The sequence below is a fragment of the Simochromis diagramma genome, unplaced genomic scaffold, assembly GCF_900408965.1.
Source record: "Simochromis diagramma unplaced genomic scaffold, fSimDia1.1 OVJJ01000321.1, whole genome shotgun sequence".
NCBI lineage: Eukaryota > Metazoa > Chordata > Actinopteri > Cichliformes > Cichlidae > Simochromis > Simochromis diagramma.
In genome coordinates, this window is record NW_024386772.1 from 2057903 (window position 1) to 2074977 (window position 17075).

At 43.2% G+C, this 17075-nt stretch overlaps 1 protein-coding gene across 15 annotated transcripts in view; it reads right to left on the reverse strand.

Moving 5' to 3' along the window:
* The window catches only part of LOC120738381 (RNA binding protein fox-1 homolog 3-like), a 419925-nt gene that overhangs the window by 231689 nt on the left and 171161 nt on the right, over nt 1-17075 (reverse strand). For 5 of the 15 annotated variants that reach the window (XM_040039625.1, XM_040039609.1, XM_040039617.1 and 2 more), the window contains one exon: nt 11535-17075. This exon is cut by the window's right edge and continues 15398 nt beyond it. The exons of 9 other annotated variants lie outside the window; for them this stretch is intronic. In XM_040039625.1, the coding sequence (XP_039895559.1) occupies nt 11535-11609 (75 nt within the window). In that variant the 5' untranslated portion in view covers nt 11610-17075. One more of the 15 variants, XM_040039656.1, reaches the window with a different exon arrangement.

The window sequence follows — 17075 nt, forward strand, 5'->3', positions numbered from 1 at the left end:
CTGCAATCCTCCTCAATTCTGTCTGCCGGTAAAGCCCGGAATGCGCCGTGCCCGTTTTCCTCGGGAGCGTCGTCTTTAAAAGTCAAACAGACAGCGGCGATGAGGGAAAACCTGCTTCAAAGGCGCTGAAGTGAAGCAAATCTCTTGTAGCGCATCCTGACAGAGTCAGACGCTCGTGGGCCGGGCTTCTATTAGTTTGAATTCTGGGAGTGTGGGATCGACGAGACAAAGCTACAGCGTCTGCTGTGTGAGAACACGGGGCGGCGAAGGAGAGATTGGGCTTTTTTGCTATAGACACTGAGTGATCCTGGTGTTAGTTCTGAATTTCTCTGCCTGCTCTGACTGACTGCAGTTCTGCCTATTTGGTGTGCAGCACAGCATGAAAATCCCCAGAATAACCCCGGGTTCACTCATTCCCACAGCAGCCCGAGCGCAGAGAAGACTCGCCGTGTTTTTGGGCGAAGGAACCGGAACACGCTCGTCTACTTTTACCGACCTTGGCTGAGTTACATATTTTGCTTTCGTTTTGTTTTCACCGTAACCTCTTAATCGTTGAATTATTGGAAAAGTGCAGATATTTCTCTGCATGGCCTAACTGTATGCTGGACTTCCTTCAGAGATCTTTGTAAAAAAGGAAGTGAAGGCTCGCTGGCTCCGCTCCTCCTCTGCTCTTCCTCGCTACAGGTCTGAGCATTTTACCGTTATGTATTCTTTCCCAACTTCCTGACCTTGTCCCGGTCCAGGTGAGTGTAGATGGGTTCATTCGACCCACACGCCCAGCAGGTCTGCTTGGCCTGGGCTGTGCGGAGGTGCCCGCTGCCCCGCTGAGGGCGTGGGCGAGGAGTGTGAGGGGTGCTGGGAGGAGGAGGAGGAGGAAGAGAGGACATTCCTTGGCCTCAGGTGAAGCTGGGCGCAGTGCCGCAGTGCCGGGCACATACTGCGAGCAGGAATATATAAACACACTGTGCTGCAAGCTGCACCTGCTGGCATGCACACACACACACAAAGAGGAAAAACATGCACAGGCATGCATATGCACAACAGTGTACAAACACAAATCATATCCATAACAAGGCTGGAAGGATACAAACAAAGTGCATAAAGAGCTCGTCTGGCAAGTACACGCATATATATTTTGTGTATTTATATCACAATTATAACACCAACACGCCGTTGGGCATTACAGCACATTACTATCCTCCTGCTGCTACTTCCGGTGATGACAGCCAAGGCCTCAGCTCTAAAGAAAGACTGAAGCCAGGGATCAGGCCTGCAAGCCTGCCAACACAAACCACCAGCACCACCCCCCCACCCTCCAGGACCATACTGCCCCTCACATAAACCCACTCAGCTCTCCAGCAGCAGAGCACAAAGGGATGTGGGAAGACTGTGGCAGGTGTCCCAAAGCGGAGTGGAGACACACGCATGACAAAATATTTTGCTGAGCCAAACAAAAGCCAAAAAGAACAAGAAGACGTAGGCGCAAAGCTGCACATCGACGACCGACGCCTGCCCGTAACGCCGAGAGAGAAGTCTAAGAAAGAACAGCGCTCGATACTTCCTCCAGATTTTTATTTTATTCCCAAAAAGAAGCCGGACCATCTCAGGACGTGAAAAATCCTTACTCAGTAATCATGGAACTAATACTTAAGCTCCGGTGGTCAATTATTTTATGTGAACAATGAATCAAAAAACTGCTGGCGCGTACCAGCAAGGGCAGACCCGCAGAGAATTATTACCGAGTCTGGAGCTCTGCTGAGCGTTTTAACCCCTTCTACACGAGTCCTGCACGACCCTCACTACCTGAAAACACCGAGCATTAGTGTCTGGTGACTGAAGTAGAATATCAAACAAGAAAGAAATAGAGACCAAAACAAAGCTAAAAGACGAGTGAATGTGAAAAATGAAAACACCGGCGAGTTCATCCGGGGTCCGGAGAGACGAACGCGTTGTGTCTGTAGATGTGAAAGCACGCAAACACATAACAAATTTAAAGAGCGAACGGTACCTCGAGTTCTTCTCCTCACTTTAAGGCAGCAAACTTTTTAAGACACAAAGTTTCTTTAACATCCTCAGACTCTCTTAGATCAGTTTATCTCAGCGTAAGCTCCTGCTGGAGCACGAATCGCATCCAAACAAGCCTGCAAGAAATGTATATTTTCGTGCTTTCACACAAAATATTTTGTCTTCCTCTGTCTAAATGAGCAGCAGTGCGCAGTATGGTAAAAATGCATTTTTAAAAATCACATCAAGCACGAACCACACTTACGGGTTTAGACTTTTAATAACCGCCCAGTCGAGCCAATGCAGACAGAGCAAGACAAACACACTGTGACACAAACACACTTGTGCCTGCAGAGTGACAGAGGAGCGGGATCTGTCGAGGAGACGTAGCCTTGGCCTCGGAAGATGGCTTCCCCTCCAGAGCAGCGGGAGACAGGAGACTCAGCGTTGGCTGGCTTCGGGTTAGCTCCATTTGGCAACCAGCGGGCCGAGTTGGCCTCGGCGTGCTCGCAAATGAGCATGGAAGAGAAAGGTGATGATGATGTGTGTGCGTGTGGCAACTAAGCCAGCGGAGTCATTATGAGACTCCATCATGACTTATTATCGCCATAACTGATCATATCGTACACACGCGCGGTTGTAGCGTTCTTGGATGACAGCCTCTTATTTTCCCGGTACAAACGCTGATAGAAATGAGAGGCTTATTGTTGCCGCCGCCCCCGCGGTACCCAACCCCGGCCCGATCATCAGATACATGCGGTAAAACTGCATGCCTGCTTGTTTGATGACAATGACCTCCCCGACTCGCGTGCTTATTTTCTGGGAGCTTTCAGGAAGTGTCTTTTTGACAGGCTGACACGCTGCTGCGCCTCGTCGGGAAAAACAATTCCAATCAGAGCTTCATTGAGATAGTGCCATTCACAACACAAGAACAATGGAATAACTGAAGTCTATCATGTTCTGCCATGTAAAACAACCTTTGGGCTAATTGTTCCCAATTAGGTGGCTGACACAAAGGGAGGCTGACAAGCACACAGGTGCCTGTCTGGCTGGCTGTCTCTCAGAGGGGTATATCCTAGCTGCTTTAGCTTTGTTAGCTTCACACAGCATCTCTGTGCACATCAAACCAGAGCCCAGGACAGGGGAGGGAAAGGAGAAGCGGTGTGATTTATAATGAAACAAAAAAGAAGAAGAAGAAGAAAAGGAACAGAAGCAGGAAGGGTTTATTTTTTCCTTCAGTTTTTTCCCCCCCAAACATGTTGATAGGGCTGAGTGAATTATTCAGGGTGTTAGTCTGACTCTCGGTGGGATGCAGCTATAATGTGCTGTGGATTTGCTTCAGGGCTCAGTAAAAGTTGGTGGTTTGGACAAAAAGTAAGCAGGTTTAAAAAAGATAAACAAGTGCGACGATCGATTTGTAAACTTTTAGTAAAAAAAAATCCGCCTGCTTTTTTTACTCGCTCGTGTTCCTGTCATTAATTACTGAATATTCGTCCAAATTCTTCATTTACGCCAGAAATAACTGGGTAAAAATGTTATCCTGGGTCGGGCAGCAGCCTGCTTTGTATTCATTTGAATAAAGACGCCTTTTAAAAACGTCTCTCACCGTTTCAACGCCAGCCACAAAGGTTGCTCTGATAGCTACTAGTCATTCTGTCAGCGTCTGCAAAAAGATAACGAACAACAGAGAAATAATAAAGAGAACGATATTCAATATTTCAGTTTAAAGGTCCTCACACACTCACATCTGAAGAACTCTTCATCTCCTGCAAAAAATTTCAGCATCTCCCTGATTTGAATATTGACTTGACACGATGAGGCCTTCCCCTTAAATCTGTGCTGCAGACACAAACCGGTGCCATTCGTCACCAAACTGAAGACATGAAACGAAGGCTGACATCTAAATGATTCCAGCGAATCCCCCATATTTCACAGCAGGCCCGCTAATATGAGTGTTGACATTTAAATGAACATTCTCATCTATGGGAAGGTCTAATTTGATCAATGCAAAAAATCCAAAAAGTAGACCGTCACACGCTACAGTACTCATTCACTACTGCATCTTCCTGTACATCTGTCACCTTCATGAAAGGAGACCTCCCGGTGACCTGGCCCCCATAAAGACAAGTCGCTGCTCACGGATTCACCGCGGGCTGCCTGCATCTGAGTCTCATCCACCACCGACGCCGCTTTCATCCGGCATGGCTGCAGGCAGCAGGGAACATACAATACATCGGCTTCGCAGAGGCATGTGATGGCAGACAGAGACAAGTACACAGCGATAGGAACAAAACGCAGCCACGGCGGCATAAGCTGAGATAAAGATCCTGCTATTCTGCAATAAATCTCCCCAAAACCTGCAACAAAATCTACAGTTCATCTTTATCCCGGAAGGTGTTACGTTTTATTTAACGAAGCCGGCGTGTGTTGCATTATTTCCTTTGCTTTGTCGCAACTTTTCACCTATTTCCCCAAATGAACTAAAACACGGAAAAATGATGAAATCTCTTGACAGTGTCAGTCATGACGCACGACCAAGCAACAAGAAGAGAAATGAAGCAACGCACTCGGGGCTGACGGCGCTAAATCACAAAGTTACGTTTGCTGCTGAGATTATGTACACAATGTTCGACTTTTTTATTGTATTCCAGGTGTCAGTCAAACATTTCAGTGTGATCCAATGATGTGTGTACATTTTTAACACATGACTTCATGCATGTTGTTACCCCTTCACCCTGGCTTTGTTTACTTGTACCTCTAGAGGGAAGAGATCTCAGCTTTTAGCGATTCCTCACACCGGCACGGTTACAGGAATGCTGCTCTATTCAGGCTGGATGGCATTTATCGTAACAGGAGTGCAGTCATGCCCGCCTATTACGATCTAAAGCTTAAAAAGTGTTTTCAGACACTGAAGCGCATTCAGAAACGCATCGAAAAAGCCAAATTTAAAACACAAAAACTGGTGCCCTACTGAGTGTAACTGTATCCTGAAAGAGCAGTACTTTACTGTAAAATACATCCTGTAATTTTACATAAGCAAGGGTTGTTTACATAGACAGCATGCTTAGAGATGTGTCATTGTGTGCTTCAGAATAAAAGCCAAGTTTTAACCAAATGTCACAGAGACATAAACATATATCTGTTTACTCGGGGAGCTGAGTAACACGTTTGCAGAGTGGGTTTTTTGTCGTTTAATTTGGTACTGCTCTTATCACATTTATTTTCTACACTTGTATTTGTGTAAATTTCTTCTGATCTTTTCATTTCATATCTTTTCAACTTTTTTTAAAAAAAAAACATTTAAAGCCCAACCAAGTGTGCCAGAGCTAACTTTATATTTTTACCTGCTGTTGTGGCATTTTTGGGAGCATTTCAAGTTGCTAAGATAAGACTTTTTGCGTTACCTCAGCTAAGGTACAGATAGCAGAAGGAAAATACAAATAAATACAAATAAAAGTAAGATAATACGCCATATACAACGGTAGCATACACAGTATGTCATTATGGATATGGTTGTGGAAATATGCAAGACATATAAACGACATAGTTATAACATAACTATTCTACCACTACTATACATCAATACAACCATGTTATCCCAAATTTTAATAATATGGATGCATTAAGTCCATAGTAACTACATAAATTGCAAAAAAAAAAAAGTGCATTCAACTTAAAAATTGAAACACAGGACATTTATTTTGAAGGTCTTCATAGTTTCATTTTTGAGATGCATTAATATTTATAAACTGCAGAAACATTTAATATTATTGTGCACGATTTGCAAAAAAACCAGCATGTGCACCTAAATGAACTATTTCTAACAGTACAATTTAAGTTCTTAGCATCTCAAAAACTATACAGACACAGACATAAAGTCAAACATGACTTTGCAAAAACACCTGTAAGCCTTTGAAAGGCCCTGTAGGGAACAGCTGTCAACAGCTGATCAGGTCGGCAAAGCGTGTTTCGGGATTATAATTTTTTTCGTGGAAGGAAACTGCGACCTGGCACAAGTTGAATGCATGTTATGCAAGTACAACTCTTCTGGTTTCATATGCAAAAAAAAAAATATTGTGCAATCTTATGTGATTACAATTCTACCAGGATTTAAATAGAGTTACCCAAATCATAGCGTGCGCGCTCCGATGGGCGTGAAGGGTTCAAATCTTTAGATTGTTGGTTTAACCCTCCTGTTATGTTGGTTTCCAGAAACACTGGCATTGATTATTTTACAATTTTCTTTTATAATTTTGATTTTTTTTCGTTTTCTGTAGTGATGCAGATGACACGTGACATCTCTTCTGTTCTGGGTCAATCTGACCCGCAACATAACAGGAGGGTTACGGTACTTTATAACTCCTGGTTCATCTGGTTTACCAGCATCGTGCAGTGTTTTTGATCATTATTTCAGGTATATTTAGGATTTCATTGTCATAGATATGTGAGAGATGTGGTGTGTATTCAGAGTTAGCTACCCACACACACACGCTGCTGTAGAGATTAATGGCTTCCAGCAAATGTTCCTGTTCAGTTAAATGTTAATTAAGGTCGTGTTTCTGTCACTGGGCAGCGTCTACGACATGGACAGCCAATAAAAAGTATTCCTTAAATACATCTGATGTTTCAAATTCCACATTCTGGGATGAGCAGTGATGGATATATTTAACTTAAGACTAAATATTCTGTCCGACTTTAATTTATTTGCAACGTTTAATTAGTTGATGAAAGACACTTTGATGGTTAAACTCAAATATTTTGCAAACGAAATTTAAAAAATGCCTTTTTTGTACAGTTTGGAGTGAACGCAGAGGTCGACTCGCTCTGGACAGAAGTTGAAAAGAAGCTCGTTTTACTCTTAAAACCAACAATTGGCTTTGTCTTGGATTTGAATTCAGCTTCCATCCATTTTTCAATAAACATCCAACAAATGTGACTTTCAAGAAAGACGGAAAAAATTTCTTAAAAAAATACCAAAACGCATGTAATCTGACTCACAAACCATTTAGAAAAATAGAAGAACACACCTAGAACGACGAGCGCCGTCTTTACTCTGTGCATGAAAACAATCAACGTGAGGAAAATGCCACGGCGTCTTCTCGCCCCACACTCGGAGGCTGTATACTAAATATAACACGTAACTACAGGAACAGCTCGCCAAGCCTCACCTCCACGCAGGCAGTACGCTTAGCAGCATTTGTGAAGCTCGCGCACGCGCACACATAAATCGACAGCATATCAACACCCACTGCGGCCTCCTGCCTGCTTATGAGAATGCGTCACCTCTTGTGGCACCCGGAGCAGATAGCAGGAGGCCGAACCAGAGTGTTTAACTCGGGCTCCGGTGAATGGCTGTAGGTCACCACTGTATCATCTCACCGCCACATACACACACGGGCTGCTAGGTGGCTTTTATTTGACTTTAATGTGGAGAAATATTAGATTTTTCCTGGGCAGGCTAAATCCTTCCCCTGGGCTCCCAGATAGCCCTGCAAAACCGTACACAGAAGACGGGTCAATAAGAGCCCTGATGCCAAATCTCCTTAAAGTCTCTCTTTATTCATGAATATGGGCTGAAACAATCTTTCAGAGGCATTAGAGGAGTTTGTGAACAGAGCACAGGCCTCTCTAATGCACTTTTGTTAACAAGAGGAAGGGATGATGTGCCACTTTTGCTTAGTCCAGCTGTGGCGGGGGATATTTTTACTTTTCTAATTATCGGGGGGTTATTGTTGAAGTAATTAGGCTACCGACTGTAGGTGTAATTACTGCAAACAAATGACACCATGGGCACAATGACTGAAAGGCTCTAAATCACACTGGTGGTATTGTTAGTGCTTTTATTTCTTTAACTCAGAGCACAACTGTTATCAAACCCCTCAGCTTTCTCTAATAAAAAACAATGTAATTATTCTGAGCTTTAATGAATGGTATTAATTTTTAATGCAGGAGTTCAAAAGAATCTCCGAGCTGTGATCTCTTTCATTTCAAGTCGGAGTCACGCGGGGATTTGAATTTTTGGAATTTACTGACCGCTCAGCGGGTTAAAGCGGACTCTCGGCTGACGTGGGCGACGGTTAACCACGACTGCTCTCTTTTTCCTGTTGCTTATCCACTTTAAAAGACTGGAAATTCTTATTCCAACTACCCGCCTTTGTTTCAAGTATGAGCAGGCGTGCAACTACTGCAGGGAACGGATGATAGATTTCCGTCTTCAGGCAGCTGATCAAACACGGGCCACAGAGATAAAATAGCCACCGAGGAGGTCCGATGCACGACTGATCGCTTTTGCCATGACACGCAGCTGCTCCGGTTCAATCACATCGTATGTAAACAGTTTGCCTCCTAATGAAAAAACACCTATGACCAGATGGAGGCTTTAAGGCAGCTCACGCTGTGATGAACGGGAAATGTTGCATTTGACTTGATAGTCGGTGAGTATCCACCAACGCCGAGAAAAACATCTAGAGAGAAAATATGACACAGCGCTGCAGTGAGTGATTCGCAGGGTTTCTCTGGAAAAGCGCATCACAAATTTATCAACATTAGCAAGAAACTCATTAGGGAACACTTTAAAAAGGAAAAAAAGATACACTAATCAATGTTCGTATAGTAAAAATAAATCAAATGACTGTGTAGAATATTTAAGGGGCTGCTTTTAGCGATGAATCCTCAGCAATTTATCACCTGACGCTGCACTTCTCATGGACTTTATGGAGCGTTTTAGGATCTTTTAGCTCTCGCTTTTTGGTTTCAGGGCAAGCAGCGTGCAAACTTCAAAGACAGTGATATGCATCCAGCCCAAGTGTTTCCTCGGATTCAGCAGGTAACACAACAGGAATGATGGTTTGCTGAAATGAGTCTGTGCTTCATCTTCAGGCCGAGTTACCCGACATTAACTCATATGCACAGCAAAGCCAGTTGTAGTTGATAAAGTGTGTTTTCTTGGTTAAACTGGTGTGGCGTCAGTATTACAGCTGCTCCTGTCGGTTAGCATTTATTAGTATGAATTAATGGCCAAAAAATGGAGTAAAGCCTGTGCCACACTGCAGAGTAGCAGCATGTGTCAGCGTACTAAACGTCTGCACCCAAGACTGTGTCGACCCATCCCCCAGCAAACACACGCCGAGGCCGACGACGAGCATATTAGCACCGAGGAGCATTAATTAGGCCCGAGCATATGAACCTCGCGCCTTTCTTGTTGTGCAGACGTGTGCAGAGGTGCGGTGCACATATGTGGGCATGTTTGCCTGATTCGCCCCACAGATTAACCCATAAAAAGCACAAAAACACTCACACCTACACACGCACAAACGACTCCGCATCACCACCTCGTGCCTCTGATGCCCCGCCCCCTTCTTCTGTCTGCACAATCTAGCTCAGTGCATGGTTCCTTGTGTTTTACACTCATAATAAAATGCTCCATCCTGCTCCTACACACTCCTCCTCCCTCTCCACACATTCTCCTAATGAGATAAATTAGCGCCTTGCAACAGATGCATGGAATATACACTAATGGCCACCATCTGTCACTCATCTCTAGGAGACAGAGTGAGAACGTGGCGCTAAATCCGATCACAAGCCCCTGGCAGAGCCCCACCGCGGTGAGGAGGAGGGAGGAAGGCACGTGGAGAGAGGAAGACAAAGAACGAGCGCTAAAGAGTACAGTACAGAGCGAGGAGGGGGTGGAAGTGTGGAGGTTTAGGTGCAGACTGGACCGAGGTACAGTACAGTAAGTGGTGGAGAGGCGTTGGAGCAGCAGTACAGCAGGTTAGACCTGCTGGTGATTCAGCAAGCACAACAAGATCTTTAAAAGTGTCGAAGGGGGTTTGTTCAACTCCCTCTGGTCACTGATAACTAAAATTACAAAACGCTCCATCTTCATATCGAGTGCAGGACTCTGATGCTGCGCCTCGCTCAAGCACTAAACAGTGATGAGCACGGCAAAGATGTCCGTTACGGAGGGCCCAAAGGAAATGATTAAAATCAGAGCGCATTTTTCGACTATACGAGTGTATCCAGCATTTATTCTTAATGCGTCTGTGTTATGCATTGTTGCATTTCTGCATTTCAAATGCACTCCATTAATACTGAATGAGTATTCGGTATCGTTCGTCACAGCAATGCATACCTCAGTCTTTTCTGTGATACGGTACGTTACCACAGCAAAGTGTTCTTTCTTTTAATATCAAATATTTTTTTTCCCAATTAAAAAATGTTTGAGCAGTTGGCCTGATGAAACAGACCAGTGCATCTGCATGTGGCAGCTCATTAGTTAGCTATTTTTATTTATTTATTTCTCATCGAGTGGAAAATGCAATATTATTAATATCATGTCCTCCATCCTTTAATTATCTCCTAAGCTTTGCTATTGATCAATCGAATCAATTTGCTACTTTTCAATGTGTGACTCTATACACACAGATTCAAAACTGGAGTTTTTTAAAGCGTGCAAGTTGCACATACAATTATCAGAACAGTAGTTAGACTGCATCTATAGTCTTATGACAACTCTTTATGCAGTCCTGTGCAAAACACCATTACTGCTTCCATAGACGCCAAGAGTGTCAGTGCAGTAGTACTTGATTCATTGATTAATCGTCAGCAAGTGTGAGCAGCTCTGGAGCATTCAGGTGTGTGTCAACAAAATGCCTCAATCTTCTCAGGAGTGGACGTCCCAGCAAACTGACCCTAAAGTAACGTAGGCTGCTTCTCCAACTCTACAGGCCTCACTAAGTATGTTAAACGTTGAAGTTCATGGAGTTCAGTACGATTAGAAAAAGACTGAACAAGTACGGCTTGCCAGGAGAAAGCCTCTTCTCTCTAAAAATAACACGGCAGCACAGCTTGCAAAGTTACATACAAACAAGCTGCAGGACTTCTAGAACAATGTCCTTTGTAGAGAGAGCAAAAAAAGAGAGCGAAGCAGAGACGTTTGTCCACAACGCGCAGCACCACGCTTGGACACGAAACCAAAAACAACACCTCATGCCGACTGCGTTGCACGGTGGTGGAGGGCTGATGATTCGGGCTGAACTCGTCTGTATACCAAAGTATTCTGAAGTCAAATAAGAGCTTCTGTCCAGCAGCAGAAGCTTGGTGCAAACTGGGTCATGCAACAGGATCCTGATCCTGAGCACAGCAGCAAAACAAGAGATCAATATGAGAGGATGACTTCAAGTTATTGCCACTAAAGCTGATTCCAAAAGATACTGAATCGTATGGTCTGCTTCGTTTTTCACAGGACTGAGAAAACTTTATCTTTCACACAACCGTTTACAAGTAATATTACAAGTAATTCGATTACTGTGGCACGCTATCTTATAATGACTTAGATATTCATCCATGCATCCTTTTTCTTTGCTCTGGACAGGCTGCAAGTCAATCACAGGACCACTATTTCTATTCAGAGAGACAACTATTCACATACAAAGACAATTTAGAATCACTAATGCAAGCTTTAGGATTACGGGAGGAAGCTGGAGTACCCGGAAAAACCCATGCAGGAGCAGGGAAACATGCAAACTCACTGAAAGGTCCAGGCTGACCACCAGATTCAAACCCAGGACCCTCCTGCTGATCACTGTCCTGCCCCCGGTGTGCATGTCAAAAAGCCAAAAAGGTAACTCAGGGGAGGAAGATTAAAAAGAGAGAAGTATCCTTGTCGAGAGCTTGTTGCTGTCTGGAAAATAAATCTATGCACATTTTATCATTATTAATATTCAACTTCTAAGAGGTTATTTCTGCATCAAGGTACCTGCCCAAATTTTCCAACACAGTTTGTCCCAACAAACAGAAACAGAAGGCTATTTCTGGGACTCTGGCCACAGACTACATCAATCAGTGTTATTCCCACATGAGCCTCATAAAGATTCCCTGATTTACACTGAAAAGCAGGAGTGAGCAAGCTTTATTTCTATGTATATTGTTTGATATAAATATGACTAATTTGCTGGGGGAGATCAGCCAAGCCACACTATTTGTAAATGCACATTTACTTATTTATTCCTGAGAGTGCTCGTTTTCTGCATTTAAATTTAAATATACATTACTGGGGGTTTTCATGAAGTTTATATTTAATTGCCATTTTTTTGTATTAAGGTTTAATTTAGCTTTGTTTTAAAAGTTGCCTATATAAATAAAATCATTTTTAATCATTTTATTTATATAAAAAAATATCAATACTACAACTTGAAGTTAGAGATAGCCTGTCTGCGGTCTTTAGATTCTGTATTATTTGTGATTTTATGCATTTTAAATACCCGGTTTTGTCAGATGATTAGATTGTTGTCATTGCCATGGTGCACTCTGTCCATGAGATTTACTGAATAAATGTAACAAAAACCAACTGAATAACCTACAGCTCCTCGAGGTAAGGTGTCACTGGAACCTTTACGTAATGCAAATGACCATTTTGAGCATCTTGCTGGGAGCAGCAGTGCTTTGCACTTCAGTTCAATGTCAGAAACGAGCAGGGAGGAAGCTGTGCGTGAGAGAAGACTTAAGCACCTCTGCAAAGGGCTTAAGTAGTAGTCTGAATTGCAGTACTTATGCATAAGGTACCTAAAAAAAATGACTTGGAAAAAAAAGCCTCAACGTCAACTCTCGCTCTGGGATCCATCACAGATATTCTAATAGAGCTTCCCCTTGACGGCCAATAATTCCCTCAGCAGTTTTTCCCCGTCGGAACAGAAAGCTGCTGCAGAGCAAACGGGCATTCTGACAACCTGCTGCAGCTGTACCTGCGCTGAAAACGTAGCTTTTCACACATAATACCAATGTGACACTTCCTCTAGGCAAATAGCCACATATCCATTTATAGAACGTAATCAGACAATGATATATTCCAGAGTCTGCAGTGGTCGCAGTGTGCATTAACACGACGCCTGAAAGTCAAGGAAACAATGAGAACTAAACAGGGTGATGAAAAGGCAGAGGTGCTGCGCATCTCTGGGACCTGGAGAAATGAATCACCCAGCAAGCCGCCCTGTACGGCTTCCATGAGGACAAATAGACTAAATCCAGCTATAATTAATCACTATTTGCATGGAATTTGCCATAATTCTTTTTTTTAAGTGGTTTAACTAATGACAACAAGTGGAAATTAATGGCTTATTGCAGTAAATGAAAGAGTAGGGGTAATTGGTGAAATAAAAACTTTGCAGAAGACCCCCCAGAAAAGGACCAACAATACAAGAGTCCTAAAATCACACAATAATGCAAGTAAAACCAACATATCCGTCTATTCAGCACACTGGGAGTTTAATCCTAATGCAATTAGATAAGATATGCATGAAAGAGAAAGCTTAAATTACAACCCCAGAAAAACTTCATTCTCTTTTAGCTAAACGGAAGCTGTGTGTTTTGGACACATCCACTGTTCCCTATAAACTTCATAATCCAGCAATCATACCGCATCAACATTTCCACTGAAGGCTCCACATAAAACGTAACTGGCCTCATAAAAGCAGTGTCAAATACAGCCAACCTCTCATAAAAAGCACTGATGAAATTCTCAGACAAAACTATAAATGGCATCTGTAGAGAAACATAAAATACTGCACTTTATAGAGCAGAGCTGGACTGCTTTAGAGCATTTTTACAGTCGGAACCTGTGACACACATTTAACTGTTAATGGCGGCAACACAAATCCAGCCTTGAACATCAGAACCGCGCACACAAAACCCAGTCCATACGTGCATCCTAATAACCGTAGGTTACACGCACTGTTCTGCTTACTTTTTGAAGACTGTCTGACCGGTCCTTCCCAAAATCTTTTTAACCTCCAGCTAGTTTCAGTTTACACAATCTGGGAACACATTAACCATCATCCGCTGATTTAACTAGCTGTGATAAACAGATCAACTCTTCTTGCTCCACGCTGGTCACTCTCTACAGTCCTACTTTAAAAGCAGAAAAAGAAATATAAAGCAAATGATGAAAGCCTGCACACAAAGCCTAAACGCTCTTACAAATGCACCAAAATTAGAAACCAGAGAGCTTCCAGTACCAAAGATCAGTTATTAACAGACAGTGGATCTTCATCTGGAGATAAAAGGTCTCAAAGGTGATGGTTTATCATATCCAGGGTACAGCTAATTTGTCATCGTTTGCTAGTTCTTTGAAATATTTTGCATACATTCATATATTCTTACTAAATGATAGTTTAATTAGCATGATGCTGAATCCACCATATTTTGAGGGATTGGAAATAAACTAGAATAAAAACGACTGCTGTCAAAGGATATTTCTGTCTGCAATATTTTGCATTTGGCAGCAAGGCTCTGTTCAGGGACCTCCTCGCCTAATGCATCCTCTGTATGCACACAGAGAGCGGTGCAGAGCAGAGCAGGCGTCAGTGACAACGCATGTGAAACTGATTAAGTCAGAACCGTAATGCAAGGAGTAGGTGGGGTTGCAAAGCGGCTTGCAGCTAAGCAACAACCGTGAGGGGGCTTAAACAGCCGGCCCTACGTGAACTAGCCAATTAGACGTAGTATGAGAGTGAGACCCGTTTAAAACTGATCTGCTAGGATTGCTGCTGAGCTCCAAGTTTTGACCTGCTTGAGTTAAGACAAAAGGCTGTTCGTAATAAGATGTCCTGCACTCCCAGTCCATCCTCAGCCAGACCCACACACCCTCACTTTACAGTCTCTACAAAGGCCCATTACAGAGGTTCCTGGATTTGGAGAAAACACTGATTTTGAAATTGTGACGTTCACAGCTGTCCGCTGCCAGGCTCAGGTTACTATTCTGGTAACCTCACCCAGTGATTAAACGTTGTTTGTTGGTTTATTTAAAAAAAATCCAGTTTGGAGGAAGAAAGAATAATAATAAGGTAGTAACGCTGGAAACAAACTTGTTATTTGTTATTTCCAAACAAAAAAGAAAAATGAAAGCTATAAAAAAACGCTCCTGTTTTAATTAACCTTAATTTGCACAGCGGATCGATGCAGATATTACATACTTCGCTGAGAGTTGCAGATGTTGCTTCAGCTGGATGTTCGGTGTCGTTAGTGGGTGTTAATATTTAGCAACAACTAATCTTCAGGTAATAAGTGATTATTTTTATGCGAGTGTTTAAATATAGAAAAGCATAAATCTCCACCTAGTAAACAACGACTCTAGGTGTAAACTCACAGCTGAAGGTGGGCGAAGAATCATTTACTGTGTATTAATGGAGTAAACTGCCCCCGAAGAGAAGCACAAAGCTTTTTTATTGAAGCACTTTTTTGAGTTTTAAAAAAAGAAAAGAAAAAAAAGCACCGGTCTGTCTTTTTCTCGGGCTGATTAGAAGGTTTGGTACACAGCCACGTCCTTTCAACACACTGTTTCATTTTGTTTTGTGACTGGTTGCTGATTAGTTGGATGTAATTGGATTTTTTTCTTTTGTTCCTGGCTCTTTTCTTTTTCTGTTCCTGTCTCTTTAAAGTCCTTTGAGACTCGCGTGTGATAAACGGCCATGGAGATAAATGACCTTGAACTTTAACTTGAACTTTGTCTGCCTCTCTGTCTCTCTTCTGCCCTCCCCCCCTCTCACTCCATCTTGCTCGTTCTCATTTAAATGGCCCGGGCTGCAGAGCGATCCGGCTCGGCAAAGACGTTGAGAAGGCCCATGCAAATAAGTGCGAAATTACACTGTAATCAGACATGTAAATCATAGCCGTTCTCAATCTGGTGCGTCGTTTTATTGTACTTGTTTACGAAACGCTGCGTGGGGGTGACGGGTGAGGTTTAGGTAGAAGGAGGGAGAGAGAGAACGTGCGAGAAAAGACAATAAAAGAAGTGTTTGACAAGGAGGAGGCTATGAAAAACATCCAAAACGCTTTGATTCTTTATTCAGAACTGAACTCGTTTTTCCTGTTGGATTCAGATTTAAAATTTATACCATGATCAAAATTGCTCAGCAATGCGAGTCTTCGGGCGCAGAGGCTTTCCGCCTGTTCTTTGATGAGGAGAAAGCAGAGGATGGAGAGAAGGAGTCTGATGAGACGGAGGGATGAACGGAGGCTTTGTTCACAAGACTGCGGCTACGGGGCTGCAGAGTAAAGGTGAAAAGCACTGAAGAGGACATTATTTTGACACAACTGGAGGACACAAAGCTAAAGCTAAATTGTTGCTCTTGCTTTTAGAAATGTTTTATTAAAGAAAATATAATTTGACAGCATATAGCGCACAATGCAAGCTCAAGCCTTCAGATCACAGGAGAGCTTTTGTCACATCTTCCCTTCGTGAAGGGTCAAAAATATCCAGCCTTGTCTAGAAAAACGTCGGTCCTCACTGAACTTTTTGCTTTGGTGCTAAATCCTGCTTCATACTTGCTTCAGCTGTGACAACCTGTAAAATCATGGGTGTATTGAGTGATCTGATCCCCACTGAGGCAACGTAGTAGTAAAATGTGTGCTTATATACGTCAGAAAGAGGTGATCGACATGAAATAGTTTCTAAATTTAATTGCACTGTGATGCACGGCACAGTGTGGCACACTTTAGATGTTTGGTTTATCATCATCACACGGCAGCATCACCGAGGTGCCTAATCTCTTCCAAAATCCATCCCGCAGCACGACAACGAGCCAACAAACACAGCCAGTGTTAAGGAACCATCTTCAGCCACAAGAAGAAGAAAGAGTCCTGCAACAGATGGTATGGCCCCCACAGAGCCCTGATCTCAACATCGGCGAGTCCGTCTGGGATTACATGAAGAGACACAAGCAACCGCGACCGTCTAAATCCACACAAGGACTGCAGCGTGCTCCCCAGGTTTCTTCAAATAACCTGCCGTCCCAGAGCCTTGAAGCTATTTTAAATGCTGGCGGCATATCTCAAAATATCAAGCATATTGCAATAAAGAAGTTGGGAACTTTCCCACAATAGGGATGCTACTACTGTTCAGCGTGACAAAATCTCCGATACCACCCCGTAACACTAGCATTGCACTGGCAACAACGGTGGCGTGTCTGCGTGCGCGCTACGCCAGCCACGGCCCGATATAGCTCGCACGCCTGTGTGGATGCAAGGCTTAAAATTACATTTAGAGGCCATATTGTTTCATTCGGGTGACGCGCACA